At 41.9% G+C, this 14,802-nt stretch overlaps 1 protein-coding gene across 2 annotated transcripts in view; it reads left to right on the plus strand.

Annotated features, from left to right (window-relative positions):
• The first annotated feature begins 2,023 nt into the window (after window positions 1–2,023).
• NUP160 (nucleoporin 160) overlaps window positions 2,024–14,802 on the plus strand; it is a 48,322-nt gene continuing 35,543 nt past the window's right edge. For both annotated transcript variants that reach the window (XM_043973289.1, XM_043973290.1), the window contains exons 1-11: window positions 2,024–2,148; window positions 2,668–2,776; window positions 6,591–6,801; window positions 7,066–7,288; window positions 8,320–8,398; window positions 9,188–9,302; window positions 10,144–10,302; window positions 11,629–11,706; window positions 11,824–11,921; window positions 12,540–12,624; window positions 13,938–14,006. In XM_043973289.1, the coding sequence (XP_043829224.1) occupies window positions 2,046–2,148; window positions 2,668–2,776; window positions 6,591–6,801; window positions 7,066–7,288; window positions 8,320–8,398; window positions 9,188–9,302; window positions 10,144–10,302; window positions 11,629–11,706; window positions 11,824–11,921; window positions 12,540–12,624; window positions 13,938–14,006 (1,329 nt within the window). In that variant the 5' untranslated portion in view covers window positions 2,024–2,045. The remainder of the gene's footprint in view (window positions 2,149–2,667; window positions 2,777–6,590; window positions 6,802–7,065; window positions 7,289–8,319; window positions 8,399–9,187; window positions 9,303–10,143; window positions 10,303–11,628; window positions 11,707–11,823; window positions 11,922–12,539; window positions 12,625–13,937; window positions 14,007–14,802) is intronic.

The following is a 14,802-nucleotide window of genomic DNA, read 5'->3' on the forward strand; positions in this document are numbered from 1 at the left end:
AGACGTGCAAAACATAGCAGCCCAAAAAAACTTTAGAAAAAGGAACTAACAACAACAAAATATACTTCCATCTGTATTCAGATACTATCAGTTCTTTCTCTGTAGATTCATTTTTCATAAGTAATTAGGAATGTTTTTTTTAAAAATTATTCTGGAAAGGGATCTACAGACTTCACCAAAAAGCACAAAAAAAGGTTAACAACTCTTGCTTTAAAGGGTATAAATGAGGTGGTATTAATAGATTTGTTGTTTATTCAATAGTTAAAATGATTAAAAAGTTGCACAAACCTAGTTATCTTCCTTTCTTTGTTTGATTTTAAGCCCTGTCAGAAAAGAGATTCAAATACAAGACATCTTTTGGTAAAGGAATATGTCCTTGCACCTGTTAAGCAGATATCAAAATAACAGATACCTGAAATTATCTGTGCCCTATCAGTCAAAAGTCTCATTTTGTAAACATAAAATATTGTAAGTGGTCCCATCTCCTACAGGAAGCTTTTCCCAACCCGTCTTAATTCTAGTGCCTTCCCTCTGTTATTTCCCATTCATCCTATCTATAGCCCATCTGCATATATTTGTCTTGTCTCCTTCATTAGACTAAGCTCTGTATGGGCAGGAGCTGCCTTTTGCTTCTTTTTGTATAGTGCCCAAAATATAGAAGGAACTTAATAAATATTGATTGATTAAAAATCTCAAAACGAATCAGACCAAAAGTTTAAAAAGTGCTATTACTGATGGAGGAACCCAAAGTCCTTTTAAGTGACACCTGGAACATTAATCTCTTTACCACAGAGGAATTAAATTCAAAACAAGTTTTCATTAAGTTCCTATTGTCCACAGGGCACTTTGCTGGGCTGAGGGAGGGAACAAGTCCTGCCCTAAGGGGGTTTACAGTGTATTTCATTCTCATAAAATCTGATATAATTATAAGTTACATATATTATGTAGATATTATATAATTATAAAATCTGTACCTCCCTCGGCCCCTGGACAGTTCTCTGCATACAGCTGGCCTTCCATAAATGCTTGTTCTTTACTGAGCACCCAAGAAACGCCCCCAAGAGACACAAATGTAAAAACCTGCCACCAAGACCAAGATCCAAGAGGTGACAAAAGCAAAGAGAAGAACATCAGCCTCAGCAATGAAGTCTGAACAGAGCCCTTAAAATAAGACAGGAAACATTTATTAAGGGCCTACTACGCGCTGCACACAGTGCTCAGCACGGCAGATACCTAGAAGGTCAAAGGAGGTCCCGTCACTCACTCCTCCATCCAGTGAATTGTGCTGCTGGATGGGGGTTCCACTAAGACCCTCGGTCTCCGCTCCCAGAGTTCCCTCTGGCTGGTCCCTCCTCTGCTCTAACCACTGACCTCCCCAGTCCTCCCTCCGTGAATCATTTCCTGATCGTCCTCTTCGGCTGTTTCTCGGCTGTTTTCGGCCGCGCCCGATTCTCCGTGACCCTGCGTGGGGTTTTCTCGGCAGAGACGCTTGACATCTCCTTCTCCAGCTCTTTTTACAGACGGGGAAACTGAGGCAGCCAGGGCGAAGTGACCTGCCCAGGGTCACACCGCGAGGAAGCGTCTGAGGCCGGATTTAAAGGCAGGTTCTCCGGCCGGAGCTATGCATTGAGCCACCCAGCTGCACCTGGGTTCAAATCCCGCCTCTGGTGCTTCCTACCTGCGGTACGGAGGGCAAGTCCCTTTCCCTCGCTGGGTCTCAGCTTCTGCATCTATAAAGGGAGAGGGTTAGACTAGATGGCCTTGGAGGTCCCTTGCAGCTGTAGGTGTAGGACCCTGTGACTCAGTTTCCCGTTCTATAACACTGGGAGGTCAGCTCCCTTCCAGAGCCCCGAACAGCTCTGCGCCTGCGCGAGAAAAACGAAACCGCTCCGGCCCCGCCCCTTCTAGAGTCCGGCGGAAGTGGCCCAGGGGGTGGAGCCGAGTCTCGCCGGAGCCGACGCTCCACACGGCCTCGCGGCGCCGCCGGAAGTGACGCTAGGAAGTCGGGTGGGCCCGCGCGTCCCGTCGGGCCTTGCGGCGGCGGGATGATGGCGGCGGCGGGAGCGTTAGAGAAGAGTTTCGTGGAGCTGTGCGGCGCCGAGCGAGAGACACAGCGGCGCTTCCGAGACTTCACCGTCTGCGATTCCGGTACTCGGCCAGCAGGCCTCGAGGCCTCGGCCTCCCCCGCCCCCTCGGGCCCCAGCCCGGCTTCTGTTCCTTTCCCGGCCGCCGCTAGGCTGGGGGCAGAGCGCCGGCCGCGGACCTAGCGGGTGGCCCGGTCCCTGCCCCCCCACCCCACCCCGTGCCTCAGTGTCCTTGTCTGTAAAAGGGGAGCTTGGGGTCAGCGATCGGAATGGGCACCGGCGCGGAAGGTCCCTTCAGATCCCTCCCGGCGGCGACATTCGGGGTCCTCAGGCCCTTTCTATCCCACACGTTCTGTCCCAAGGCCCCTCCCACCTCTGACATTCCGCTTTAAGGGCCCTCCCAGCCCTCCCCTACCCCCCACATTCTGCCAGGCCCCCCCACGCTGTATCCCGGGGATCCCCGTCCGGCTTGGACATTCGGGCGCTTAGGAGCCCCCTCCATCTCTGACGTTCTGTATTCCAAAGACCCTCCCGGCTCCGACGTTCTGTGATCTAAGGCTGCCTTCCCGTGTTGCCTTTTCAGATCTCGTAGGGACATCAGGAGCCGTAAAGTATGTCGAGAGCGCCGGGGGCTTCTATTATATGGAAAGCAGCAAGCTGTTCTCTGTCACCAGAAACAGGTTCATTCATTGGTGAGTGTTAGAGGAAGATCTGCTCGTATACTCTTGTACGGTGGGGTCACCTTACCTCGAGTAAATAATGGTGTTGGAGAATGGGAAGAGACTTTTTATATATATATACATATATATATACATACACATATATACATATATATATATATATACACACACACACACACACATAATTTCTAAATTATATGGAGAACAAATGTAGCAAGGAGAAATCCTGGATTTGAATTCTGACTTGTGTGACTTTATGCCTGTTATTTAACCTGGACCTCAGTTTTCACATCTGCAAAAACATAACCTCTAATGACCTTTCCCACTATTAATTTATGATCCCAGGCAATAGAAAATAAAAATGACCAAGATTAAACCTATTGTACTATACAGTAGCATATAGAACATGGGGATAGGTACTAGGAAGAATACCTAGTTCAGAAGAGATATTGATATGCCTTCAGAGAGTTTACAGTCTAGTAGGAACATAAGAAAGATATCTTAGCCCTGCTCTGCAGAGTGCTAAGGGAGATGTGAGGATGAAGAGCATTCTGGACCAGGTCTTGATCAGGGAAGACTTCCTGAAGGAAGTCGTCAAGGGGAGCTGTAAGGGGTGGTTAGAAATTCACCAGATAGAGGAGAGGAAAGACATTGTCAGTATGGGGAATAGCCTGTAAAGCCATGAAGGTAAGATAGAAAGCATCATGTATTTGGAGATAGAATAAAAATTAAAAGTCTGCCTAGGGAGGGGGAGGAGGGAATATGTTACATGATGCTAGAAAGGCTGTGGAGGGCATTGAAGGTCAAGCAACAAAATGTGAACTTTATAGGTAGTCTGGAGCCATGGAAGATTTGTGAGCAGGTCTGTTGTATAGGACAGCTTTTAGATGCAGAGGAAATGTTACCTGCTGAGTAGAACCCTTAGGGAAGCCCATCAACACGTTTTACTTCAGGCTGTGTGTAGAGTATCTCCTTTTTGTTGATGAACAAATTTTGTTTTAACTCAGCCAAAGGGCACAAACATACAAACTAAAAAGCATAATCCTTAAAATACAAACAGATGATTGCAACTTGTAACTGCTAGTTGAAGCAGCCATGCACTTTTGTAAATTACTACTTGTGCTGACAAAGGGAAGTTGACTGGTTTTGCTTTAACAAGGTAGAACCAGCATCATTATAGAAAACTGGAGTTTGGTTGCTATTTAATCTCTTCACTTACACAGTTATACTCAGTGTGTGTTTTCTTTTGGATCTGCTTTCTTTATTCTGCCGTATCCCTTAATACAAGAATTCCCATATTTCTTTGAATTCTGAGTTTTGTTGCTTATGGTTCAATAAATGATATTCCAGGACATTCAAATACCACAGTTCATTCAGCCATTCCCCATTCATTGGGCACTTAACTGTCAGTCTCCTGGGAGACATTTGAGTCAAATGCAGTTTCTTTATCAATCAATTTCTGTAGCCCCTTAAGACTGCCATAGCATTTTCCTCCAGTAATTCTGTTGTTGTTTGTCCTTCATCTCAAAGAGGACCATGACATCACGACTTTGAGTGAATTGGATTTAAGTGAGGGAGGGCTATGCAAAGTCACCAACCTCACTCTCCTCCAGAGCCATCTGGGTCCAGTGGCAAGGTATATATTAGGATGACTTGTTTAAGGCAATTGGTGTTAAGTGACTTGCCCAGGGTCATACAGCTAGTAAGTGTCAGATGAGATTTGAACTCTGGTCTTCCCAACTTCAGAGCCAGAGGTCTATCCACTGTGCCACCTACCTGCCCCACTGTAATTATTTTAAGTAGTTATAAGTAGAATTATTCCTTTTTTAAATTAAAGATGGGCTTGAGGTGCCAGCTCTTGAGAGTTAGATTCAAACCAACGTCCTTCAAGTACAGATCCAGTATTTTGCACTTCACGTCTTGGAATGACTTGTTTTAAACAGAGTAAAGTAAGAGGATGGTTTTTACCTTAGGGTAGGTTTTATAGAAACAATAAGTTTAGAGGATTTCTTTTTTTGGAAGGAAAAGGACTAACTGAAAAGTAGAAGAGACAGATTGTGACGTTTGGAAGAGATGTGCAAGTATGATGATTGGATGAAAGAGGCTTTGAATAAATTTCATTCAGGAAGTAGACATCAAGGGAAAGTCAAGAGAGAATTGATTTCCTGATGCAAAATAAGGGAACCCAATAAGACACTCTTCTGAGTGCTAAGATACAAAACAAGAGGTAGACCAGGTCACTTTGGGAAAGTACTAGGATTGCAGTATTCCAGGAAGACAACCATGACCCTGCATGGAAGCAAAGGTCAGAGTTGGGAAACAGACATAAATATTTGACAGGAGACTAGGGAGGCAAAGGCAGGTGGGTAGCAGTGATGAATCAGAATTGGCAGGTAAATTTTATAAGATGCTCAGTCAAAAGTAAGAGGTTCTTGGGAGAAAAGTAATATTATAGTTTACCAGTCGTGATGGGGAAAACATGAATATGGAGAACTAAACCAGTTAGCCTTTGACCAAATAGTTCCATCGTTAGTAGGAAGAGCGTGGATGAGGAGTTTGAGGGTTTTTCTTTTTAGTGCCCTTCTTAAAGTTTGGAATCTCTTTGCCTACTGGTGTCCAGGCCCTATTTTGGAAGTAGCAAGAGAAAACCAAACAGCCTCTTCAGATTAGAATTATTTTTACATGTTAAAAGTGTATTGTGGGGCAGCTAGGTGGCTCAGTGGATAAAGCACCGGCCCTGGATTCAGGAGGACCTGAGTTCAAATCCGATCTCAAACATTTGACACTTACTAGCTGTGTGACCCTGGGCAAGTCACTTAACCCCCATTGCCTGCAAAAGAAAGAAAGAAAGTGTATTGTATTCCTTTTAACTACTAACTATAGTATCACTGTGTAAGATAAACAATGAGAGCAACAAACACCTGACCCAGAACTGCTCAGTCAAGTCCTGCCATAAGCCACAGGAGTTGGCAGTGCATCACCCAGGCTTGTGGGAGTTGCCTTTGCTTGATATTATATTGATTTATTCACATGACTAATATCATGAAAACAAACTTCACGGCAACAGTCAGTTCTTCCATCATCTTCAGTTGTATCCTCTCTTGTTCCACATTCTTTTAGGGCTCTCATCTCAAGGGTTACTTCCCACCCCAGGTCTTTTCTGATCTCTCCAGTTGTTAGTAAGCTGCCACACTCCCGAAAATTGCTTTGTGTTCATTTTGTACCTGCATATTTGTATCCCCATGATTCCGACTCCAGTAGGATGTAAATTTCTTGAGGACAAGTGCTGTTAAACTTTTCAGCTTTTCTCTCCGGGACCTAACACAGTGCTTTATAATAGCTAACATTTGTATGGTGCCTTAAGGGTGCAAAGTGCTTTACAAATATTATCTCATTTGATTCTCAAGCAACCCTGGGAGGTAAGTGCTTTTATTATCCTCATTTTACATATGAGGGAACTGAGGCAAATGGAGATTTAAGTGTCCCACAGCTAATAAATGTCTGAGGCAGGATTCACTTACCTGCCTAGTAAGTTCTTTAAAATGCTTGTTGAATTGAATCACTTCAAATAAATGAAACTTGGAAGTATTTTCATTTTGTGGGGATTTTTTCACTATGATTGGATATTCTCTGCATTGTAAATTCCAAAAGAATTTTGTGATTTGGGGCTCTTGGATAGCATTGTGTATGTAACATTAACATTGGTCTCCAATCTTTTATCCAGATTCTCAAATGGGTGATATTTGCATATATTTCTTATCTTGGCCAGTAACAGAGAAAAGTATAAACTTGCTAACCACCAGGAAGTCTCTCTCTCTTTCAACAGGGTCACATCAGGCGATACTTTAGAGCTGGTGGAGGAATCTCTGGACTTAAATCTTCTGAACAATGCCATTCGCCTCAAATTCCAAAATTGTAATGTCTTACCTGGAGGTGTTCATGTCTCTGAGACTCATAATCATGTGATCATTTTGATTTTAACCAATCATACAGTGCACAGATTAATACTGCCTCACCCTTCCCGGATGTACAGGAGTGTAAGTTTAAGTGAAATATTCTTTGGTTTCCAAAATGACTGTGGCTGTCAGTAACTCATAACCCCTCTTTAGTTATCTCTTGGATTGGGAGCCAATTAGATTTCCTTACTAGAACTACAATGACCAAATTTGCATCAGTCTAAATATTTAAAGATCTCACAGAAGAACTTTCTTCTTTTGAGACAAACCATTTTTTACTTTGATAGGGTTGATAGTATAAAGGAGTGATTATTTCTAATTTATAAATGGCTTGTTATTTTACAGGAGTTGGTAACTGAAAGTCAAATGCAGTCCATATTCACTGATATTGGAAAAGTTGATTTTAGGGATCCTTGCAACTACCAGTTAATTCCTACAGTTCCTGGACTGGCGCCCAGTTCTACCACTTCAGTAGCTTGGCTTAGCAGTGAGGGAGAAGCATTGTTTGCTCTGCCTTCGGCTTCTGGGGGATTGTTTGTTCTTAAACTACCTCCTCATGATGTACCTGGTAAGATGGGGACCTGTCATGTTTTTTTTAATAGTGTCATATGAAGGGGGGCAGGGGGCTTGGAGTTCTGTATCATCTAGTTCAACCTCTTTCCTCAAGGGAAGGAGCCCCTTCTCCAGCATTCTTTTTTTTTTTTTTTTTTTTTTTAGTGAGGCAATTGGGGTTAAGTGACTTACCCAGGGTCACACAGCTAGTAAGTGTTAAGTGTCTGAGGCCGGATTTGAACTCAGGAACTCCTGAATCCAGGGCTGGTGCTTTATCCACTGCACCACCTAGCCGCCCCTCTTCTCCAGCATTCTTAACAGGCATTCATTGACTTGGCTCATATAGTTGCATCTTCTTATATTATCTCTAAATTTGTAACTTATTGCTCCCACTACACTGGAGGTCCTAGGAGGTCTGTACATATTAGATAATGGATAAATGTTGGCTGGATTGAATAAGACACACTTTTTTTTTGTACAGGTCTGATAACTGTTTTACTCATGGATTCCAAAGTATAACAAGAGCAATTAAACCTATAAAAGAGGAGGAAAATTGAGATTGAGCCCTCAAATTGTGTAGTCCACTCCAGATTATTAGAGATGATAGGACTAGAACATAGACTCCTATGCTAAGGTCGAAAACTGTTATATAAAATTATTCACATTAAAGAGATTAATGTGATTTTTTTTTTTTTTGCACGGGCCAATGGGGGTTAAGTGACTTGCCCAGGGTCAATTAATGTGATTTTTAAAATGGATTTAGTTGCCATTCCCAGCACAAAGTAAAGTGCTTTTCTGAAGCTAGACCCTGTCAGTGGGTTATCTTGTTGAACTTCAAGCACGTGTTTTTGTTCAGTTGTTACGGGAAATATTTTTTGATGTATTCTCATATATAGATATATGAGATGAGATAAAACTCAAGTTTCACTCTTCACTGTTTGAATCTTTTACCCTGTTCTGTTTTGTTCCTGAAGACTACTTTTGGGTGGGCAAAACAAAGGTAAGGGGAACCTTAGATGTATGTTTTGTTTCTTTTTGTTTTTCTAGGTATTATGTCAGTTGTAGAACTGAAACAGAGCTCAGTAATGCAACGTTTGCTTACAGGCTGGATGCCAACAGCTATCAGGTTAGTAGCAGCTTGCAAAGAAGTCAGAAGACCTGTACTGGTCTAATTTATGCCTCAGCCTAGATTTTTTAAACGGCATCCAAAAATACTTCGCATTTGTGGCATTTGATGCCTTGTAGAAGAGGATGTCATGGTAATAATTTCAGAGTATTTGTTAAGTGTTTTGTAATTGATAGTATTAAATAACATTCTAGAGAGGAAAAGTTTGTAGCATCACATGTGTGATGAAAACAAAAACCAGAGTCTGTCATGGTAAGTTATGAATTTCTGATACGCTTCTCACAGCATCCATCTTCTCCAATATTTTTCATGGAATGGGAGCACATATATATATATGTGTGTGTGTGTGTGTGTATGTATGTATGTATGTGTATGTATATGTATGTATGTATGTATATGTATATATGTATGTATATGTATATATATTATAAACACACACACACAGAGTTAGCTTTCTAAATCCAATTTCATTTAGAATAATTAGTAGAAAGGGCTTGTTTCTTAGAGCAGATTAGCATGTGAGAGAAAAATACCATCAGAATGGAACCTCATTCTGTTGTAAATTATTACATTGATTTGGGTCAAATCCAAATGTACAGTACAAAATTCATGTGAGTCCAGAGTTAGGCTGTGTAATGGGCAATAATCCTATCCCAGAGCAATATTTTCTGAGTGCTTCAACAAATGTAAAATAATGCTGCTGCTTCTGTTGATCAGAGGGACAAGAAAACCTCAAAAACTCCATCTTGCATGTACGTCTGCTACAGCTCTGTATGCTTACATTTTTAGGGGTGACCAGAGCCCTTCTGACCGCCCCATAAGTCTCTCTGTTCACTGTGTGGAGCACGATGCCTTCATCTTTGCACTTTGCCAGGATCACAAGCTCCGGATGTGGTCTTACAAGGTAAAGATCCAACTTGCCATTGATTTTGGTCTTGTTCTCATTCTTTAGCTTAAAATTGGAGGGTGAATGATGAGGGATTGAGGCAGATTGTGTTGATCTGAAAGACAGATTAGAAATCTTAGAAATCTTGACATCATTGAGAGATTTGTTTTCATACATTTCAGTCTGCATTTATAACCTCTAAATCACAACAGGAACAGGTTATAGTCATGACAATATAATTTGGTCAAATAAAACTTTAAAAACCTTAAACTTAAATAAAACTTTAAAAAGCATCACTGTATGGGGCAGCTAGGTGGCGCAGTGGATAGAGCACCGGTCCTGAATTCAGGAGGACCTGAGTTCAAATTTGGCCTCAGACACTCAACACTTACCAGCTGAGTGATCCTGGGCAAGTCATTTAACCCCAATTGCTTCAAATTTAAAAAAAAGAAAGAAAAGCATCATTGTCGAAATAGCAGTAGTTATACCACTTTCCTTTTTAGGATATGCCAAATTGAAAAGAAATGTTTCGGGGCGGCTAGGTGGCGCAGGCCCTAGAGTCAGGAGTACCTGAGTTCAAATCCGGCCTCAGACACTTAACACTTACTAGCTGTGTGACCCTGGGCAAGTCACTTAACCCCAATTGCCTCACTAAAAAAAAAAGAAAAAAAGAAATGTTTCACCATACCCTTTTATATATTAAAAAAAAAATCTATCAGGTTGTTCAAATAAATGATGATGATGAATTTTGTGCTAGTGTGCTCAGATTGAACGTCTCTGATGAACAGAGTTGAAAAGAGGAAGGGATCTTTAACAAACTTTTTGGATGTTTCTTGTTATCTCTCCATCTCTTGAACAGGACCAAATGTGCCTGATGGTGGCTGACATGCTAGAATATGTGCCTGTAAATAAAGACCTGAGACTGGCAGCTGGGACTGGCCACAAATTGCGCCTTGCCTATTCCCCTTCCATGGGACTCTGCCTGGGTGTCTATATGCATGCACCAAAACGGGGACAGGTATATGATGATGAGAATTTTTTTTCTGATAAAAGTATTTTATTTTCTTCCAGTTACATGTAAAGATAGTTCTCGACATTTGTTTATGCAAGCTTTCCAATTTCAGATTTTTCTCCCTCCCTCCCCCATCCCCTAGACAGCAGGTAATCTGATATAGGTTATATATATATATATATATATATATATATATATATATATATATAATAACATTAAACATATTTCTGCATTAGTCATGTTATAAGAGAAGAATCAGAGCAATGAAGAATAACCTCAAAATAGGAAAAACAACAGCACCAAAATCAAAAGAAATAGTATTGTTCAATCAGCATCTATACTCCACAGTTCTTTTTCTTTTTCTTTTCTTTTTTTTTTTTTCTGGATTTGGAGATTCCCTTCCATCATGAGTCCCCTGGAACTCTCCTGTACCATTTCATTGGTGAAAAGAATCTAGTCCATCACAGTTGATCAACACACAATGTTGGTGATACTGTGTACAATGTTCTCCTGGTTCTACTCAGATGATGAGCATTTTCATTAGCTTCACACGGTATTTTGAAGCCATTTATAAAGTGAATCCCTTTGTCTTTTAAAAGTCGAATCTCATTGATTTACCTTACTGAATAATTCACACATAAACTAATTGTCATTTGTGAGATGCCAACAAGTACTATGGGAATATGGAAATGAACAGATCTTGAAGAATAGAGGTAGAAAAATGGGGCCTGGAGAGAAGGTTCTGCTGTTAAAGGACTATGGGGGGAGTTAGCTGGAGACAAAAGAGGAAGAATCGTAGCTCAAGAAGGCATGAGGGGGCAGCTACATGGCGCAGTGGATAAAGCACTGGCCCTGGATTCAGGAGTACCTGAGTTCAGATCCGGCCTCAGACACTTGACACTTAATAGCTGCGTGACCCTGGGCAAGTCACTTAACCCCAATTGCCTCACTTTAAAAAAAAAAAAAGGATATTGGGTCTGGAGCGTCATAGGACAGTGAGTTGATCCATTTGATGCTTTTACTCTCACTTTCCAAAAGCAGTGGTACCATGCCCAGAACAAAAGATGAGAAGCAGGCTGGGACACAGGGCATATACAAATGGGAGCAAGATCGATGAATGTCCCCTTGTTTTCTTCATTTTAAAGAAAATAGCGCTGACACTCGAATAATTTGCAGTGAAATTTCAAATTGTTTCTAATACTGCTTTGTGGTTCAAAACAAGAATTTTTAAAAGTAAAAAGTAGTACCTGAATTCAACTGTTCCAGGTTATGCTGATTGTTCTTTTTTAAGAATCATTTGATCATCCTACTTAAAAATTTGTATTTCCACAGTTCTGCGTTTTCCAGTTGGTGAGCACTGAAAATAACCGCTACAGTCTAGATCACATTTCCTCGTTATTCACATCTCAGGTAGGTTCCAGTGGTAAAAATCACCTTTTACAAAATGTAGTGGTCAGGACCGCAGTTCGATGTGGTAACGTCCTTCTAGATTGTGGTGCATTTACCTTTTTTCTTCCTTTCTCATAGGAGACACTGATTGACTTTACCTTGACGTCCACTGATATCTGGGCACTATGGCATGATGTAGAGAACCAAACAATTGTGAAATACATCAACTTTGAACAGTAAGAATCATTTCCCTCTTGATGACATACACGTCCTGGAAAACCAGGGTGGCGTCTAATTTATGACTGGTTCGTATGGAGAATGTGGCCTTGGGTTTGACCCTTTTGTTAGACTTCCAAAGTTACCTTCTTTTGGGGTAGAAATGTCTCACGTTTTGATCTGTACACATAACTTCTGGGTTTTAAGAGAGAGAAAAGGAAATCCTGTTTCTACTGCAATACACTTCCAGTTTGGGCTCGTTGCTTCCAAGCTAAGGCCATTGTTAGACATGCCTTTTTTTTTTTTTTAAAGCTTTCTGTATTTTTCTGAGTAGCAATAGTATCAACATCAGCCTTGTGTTATCTACACAGTGATCAGAGTTAGACTAGATAATCTCCAAGAGTTCCTTCCAGCTGCAGAATTCTAGAATGGGAAGAGTAGGGATCGCGCCAGTCTGACAGCAGTAAGGAGTGAGAATCTTTGTCTAGGTATTGGAAGGGGCTGGTGGTTGGGAACTGAGCCTGCTGGAAATTTGCTGAGATCGTGGGCTTATGGGCTTCAATTCTGTGGATAACTGGGTGCATCAGCTTGCCTCTGGGTGGTCATTGGTGCTGCCTGACAGATCTGTTGTTCTTCAGTAATGTTGCAGGACAGTGGAACCCAGTTTTTATGCAGTCTCTTCCAGAGGAAGAAATCACAATCAGAGATGACCAAGACCCAAGAGTAAGTGGCTCTCAGCTAAAGTCAATTCTAAAGGAAAAAGAGGTGACCAGCTTTGTGCACCAGCTTTCACAAATGGAAATCCTGCCTGGCTAACCACTTCAGTGCTAAGGCACTCTCAGAACCTAGGAGGGCCTGGGAGGTGTAGCAGGAACAATGGAACTGCAGTCAGAAGACCTGGCTTCCAAGCTATTTGACATAGGGCTCAACTCTCAGGCCCTCACCTGTCAAATGCCTAACCTTCAGAGGGTCAAATGTGTCATAAAACGTAAAAGGAGTTTGCAGACCCAGATGGTATTCACGTGGGAGTTGTTGGTGTTATCATCGGTGACGGCAGTGGTATGAAAGGGAAGTGACTGCAAAAGACTGTAGGCTGGAAAGAAAGGGGGAGCCCCTCTGCCTGATTAACTGGGGGGCCCAGAATTCTGATTGACACCCCTGTCTGATTCCATTTTGAATGTGAGAAACAGTATGTTAGAACCCTGTTGACAGGAGTTGGGAACAACATCCATGTTCCAGGCTTTCCATATTGCAGTGATAAAAAGGTTACTGCACCGTCACCTTAAAGCTCTGTATAATTGTTGGCCATAATTATTAGCACCCTTTACGTGTAAAATGGGGGTGATGGCCTGTGGTCTACCTACGCCACGGGTAGTTTAAAAATTCAAATAAGATCATCTAGATACTGTGGGTCACATCCCTACATGGGGTTGCATAACTGAATGTGGGGGTCATGAAGAATTTGGTAAATTAAAAGGTTATGTATACCTGTTTTATATACCTTTGTACCCCGGGGTCTTGTAAAAAATTTTAGATGAAGATAGGTCACGAATGGAAAAAATTTAAGGAGCCCTGATCTAGATAACCTTTTGAAAACCTTAAGGAGTGATACAAATGGGAATTCTTCTATTTGAGCCACAGTGTAACAATGTATGATGGTCTAAGAAGGCATTTTCTCATAGGGGATTTCCAGCTTCCCACTCCCATCCTCACCAGCCCACAGTCTGTTTAAACTGGGACCTGAGCAGCTGCATGCTTCAAACACGGCCCCGCTTCATCTAGTACAACTGATCATATGTTTCATTTCACTTTGCAGAGATAGAGAACTGCTTTCCTACTCAGGTGTAGAAACAGTTCCCATGCTCTGTCTAATGTGAAGGAAATGTAGAAATCTGGGCCCTTTCTCTCTTTACACATTTCCCCCCTTTTTTTTTTTTTAAAGAAGTTTCTCAGATTCTGGTTTGTTGGTTTTTCCCCTCAGATTCTGTTTTCAGTCTCTTACTTGGCTTTGCTGACTTTGCTTTATGTTTCTACAGGAGACATATCTAGAGAATCTTTTCACACCTGGACGATTCACAAATGCCGCAATTTTCAAAGCTTTACAGGTTAGTGAGAAATTGATCTGTATTTGCTGTTAATATTTGTGTTTTTATGCAAGAAACAGTAAGATCAAAATGCTTTGCATTTGTTAATTGCAGTGCGTTCGTGTAGATATGTTAACAGTTACAATGTAAAGGACAACTACTTCAGTTCAACGAGCATTTATTAAGCACCTACCATGTTCAAGGCCCTGTGCAAGGCCGTGGGGATACAAAGACAAGATCAGCAAACAGTCCCTGTCCTAAAGGAGCTTACACCGTAGCAGGGGATAGAATAGGTAAATGGATAAAGAAATACAAGATAATTTGAGGAGGGAGAGAGCATTAATAACTAGGGGATAAGGAAGAACATCCAGAGAACCCCTTGAGGGAAGCTAAGAATTCTAAGAGGTAAAGAGGGGAAGCAGTGCATTTACCTATGGGGGACAGGTTGAGTTCCAGAAGGAACTAGGCCAATTTGGCTGGGACAATGTGCAGTGACAGGGAGTGGTGTGAAACAAGTCCAGAAAAGTTGGGTAGAGCCAGATTGTACGTACAAGGATTTCAATACCAAGCTAAAGGGTTGGTAGTTTTTCCTAGAGGCAGTAGGAAGCCCTTGAATGTTTTTGAGCAGGGGAGTGACACGGTCCAGACCTGTGCTTTAGAAAGATCACTTGGCAGTTATGTGTAGATGGGTTGGAGAGGGGAGAGACTAGAAGCAGGTACCCCAGTTAGGAGGCTGTTGCTGGAGTCTGGGAGAAGGCTTATGAGGACCTGAATTAGGGTGATGGGGATCTGTTTGAGTGGAGAGGGTGCAAGAGAT

This window comes from Dromiciops gliroides, chromosome 6, assembly GCF_019393635.1.
Source record: "Dromiciops gliroides isolate mDroGli1 chromosome 6, mDroGli1.pri, whole genome shotgun sequence".
Lineage (NCBI taxonomy): Eukaryota > Metazoa > Chordata > Mammalia > Microbiotheria > Microbiotheriidae > Dromiciops > Dromiciops gliroides.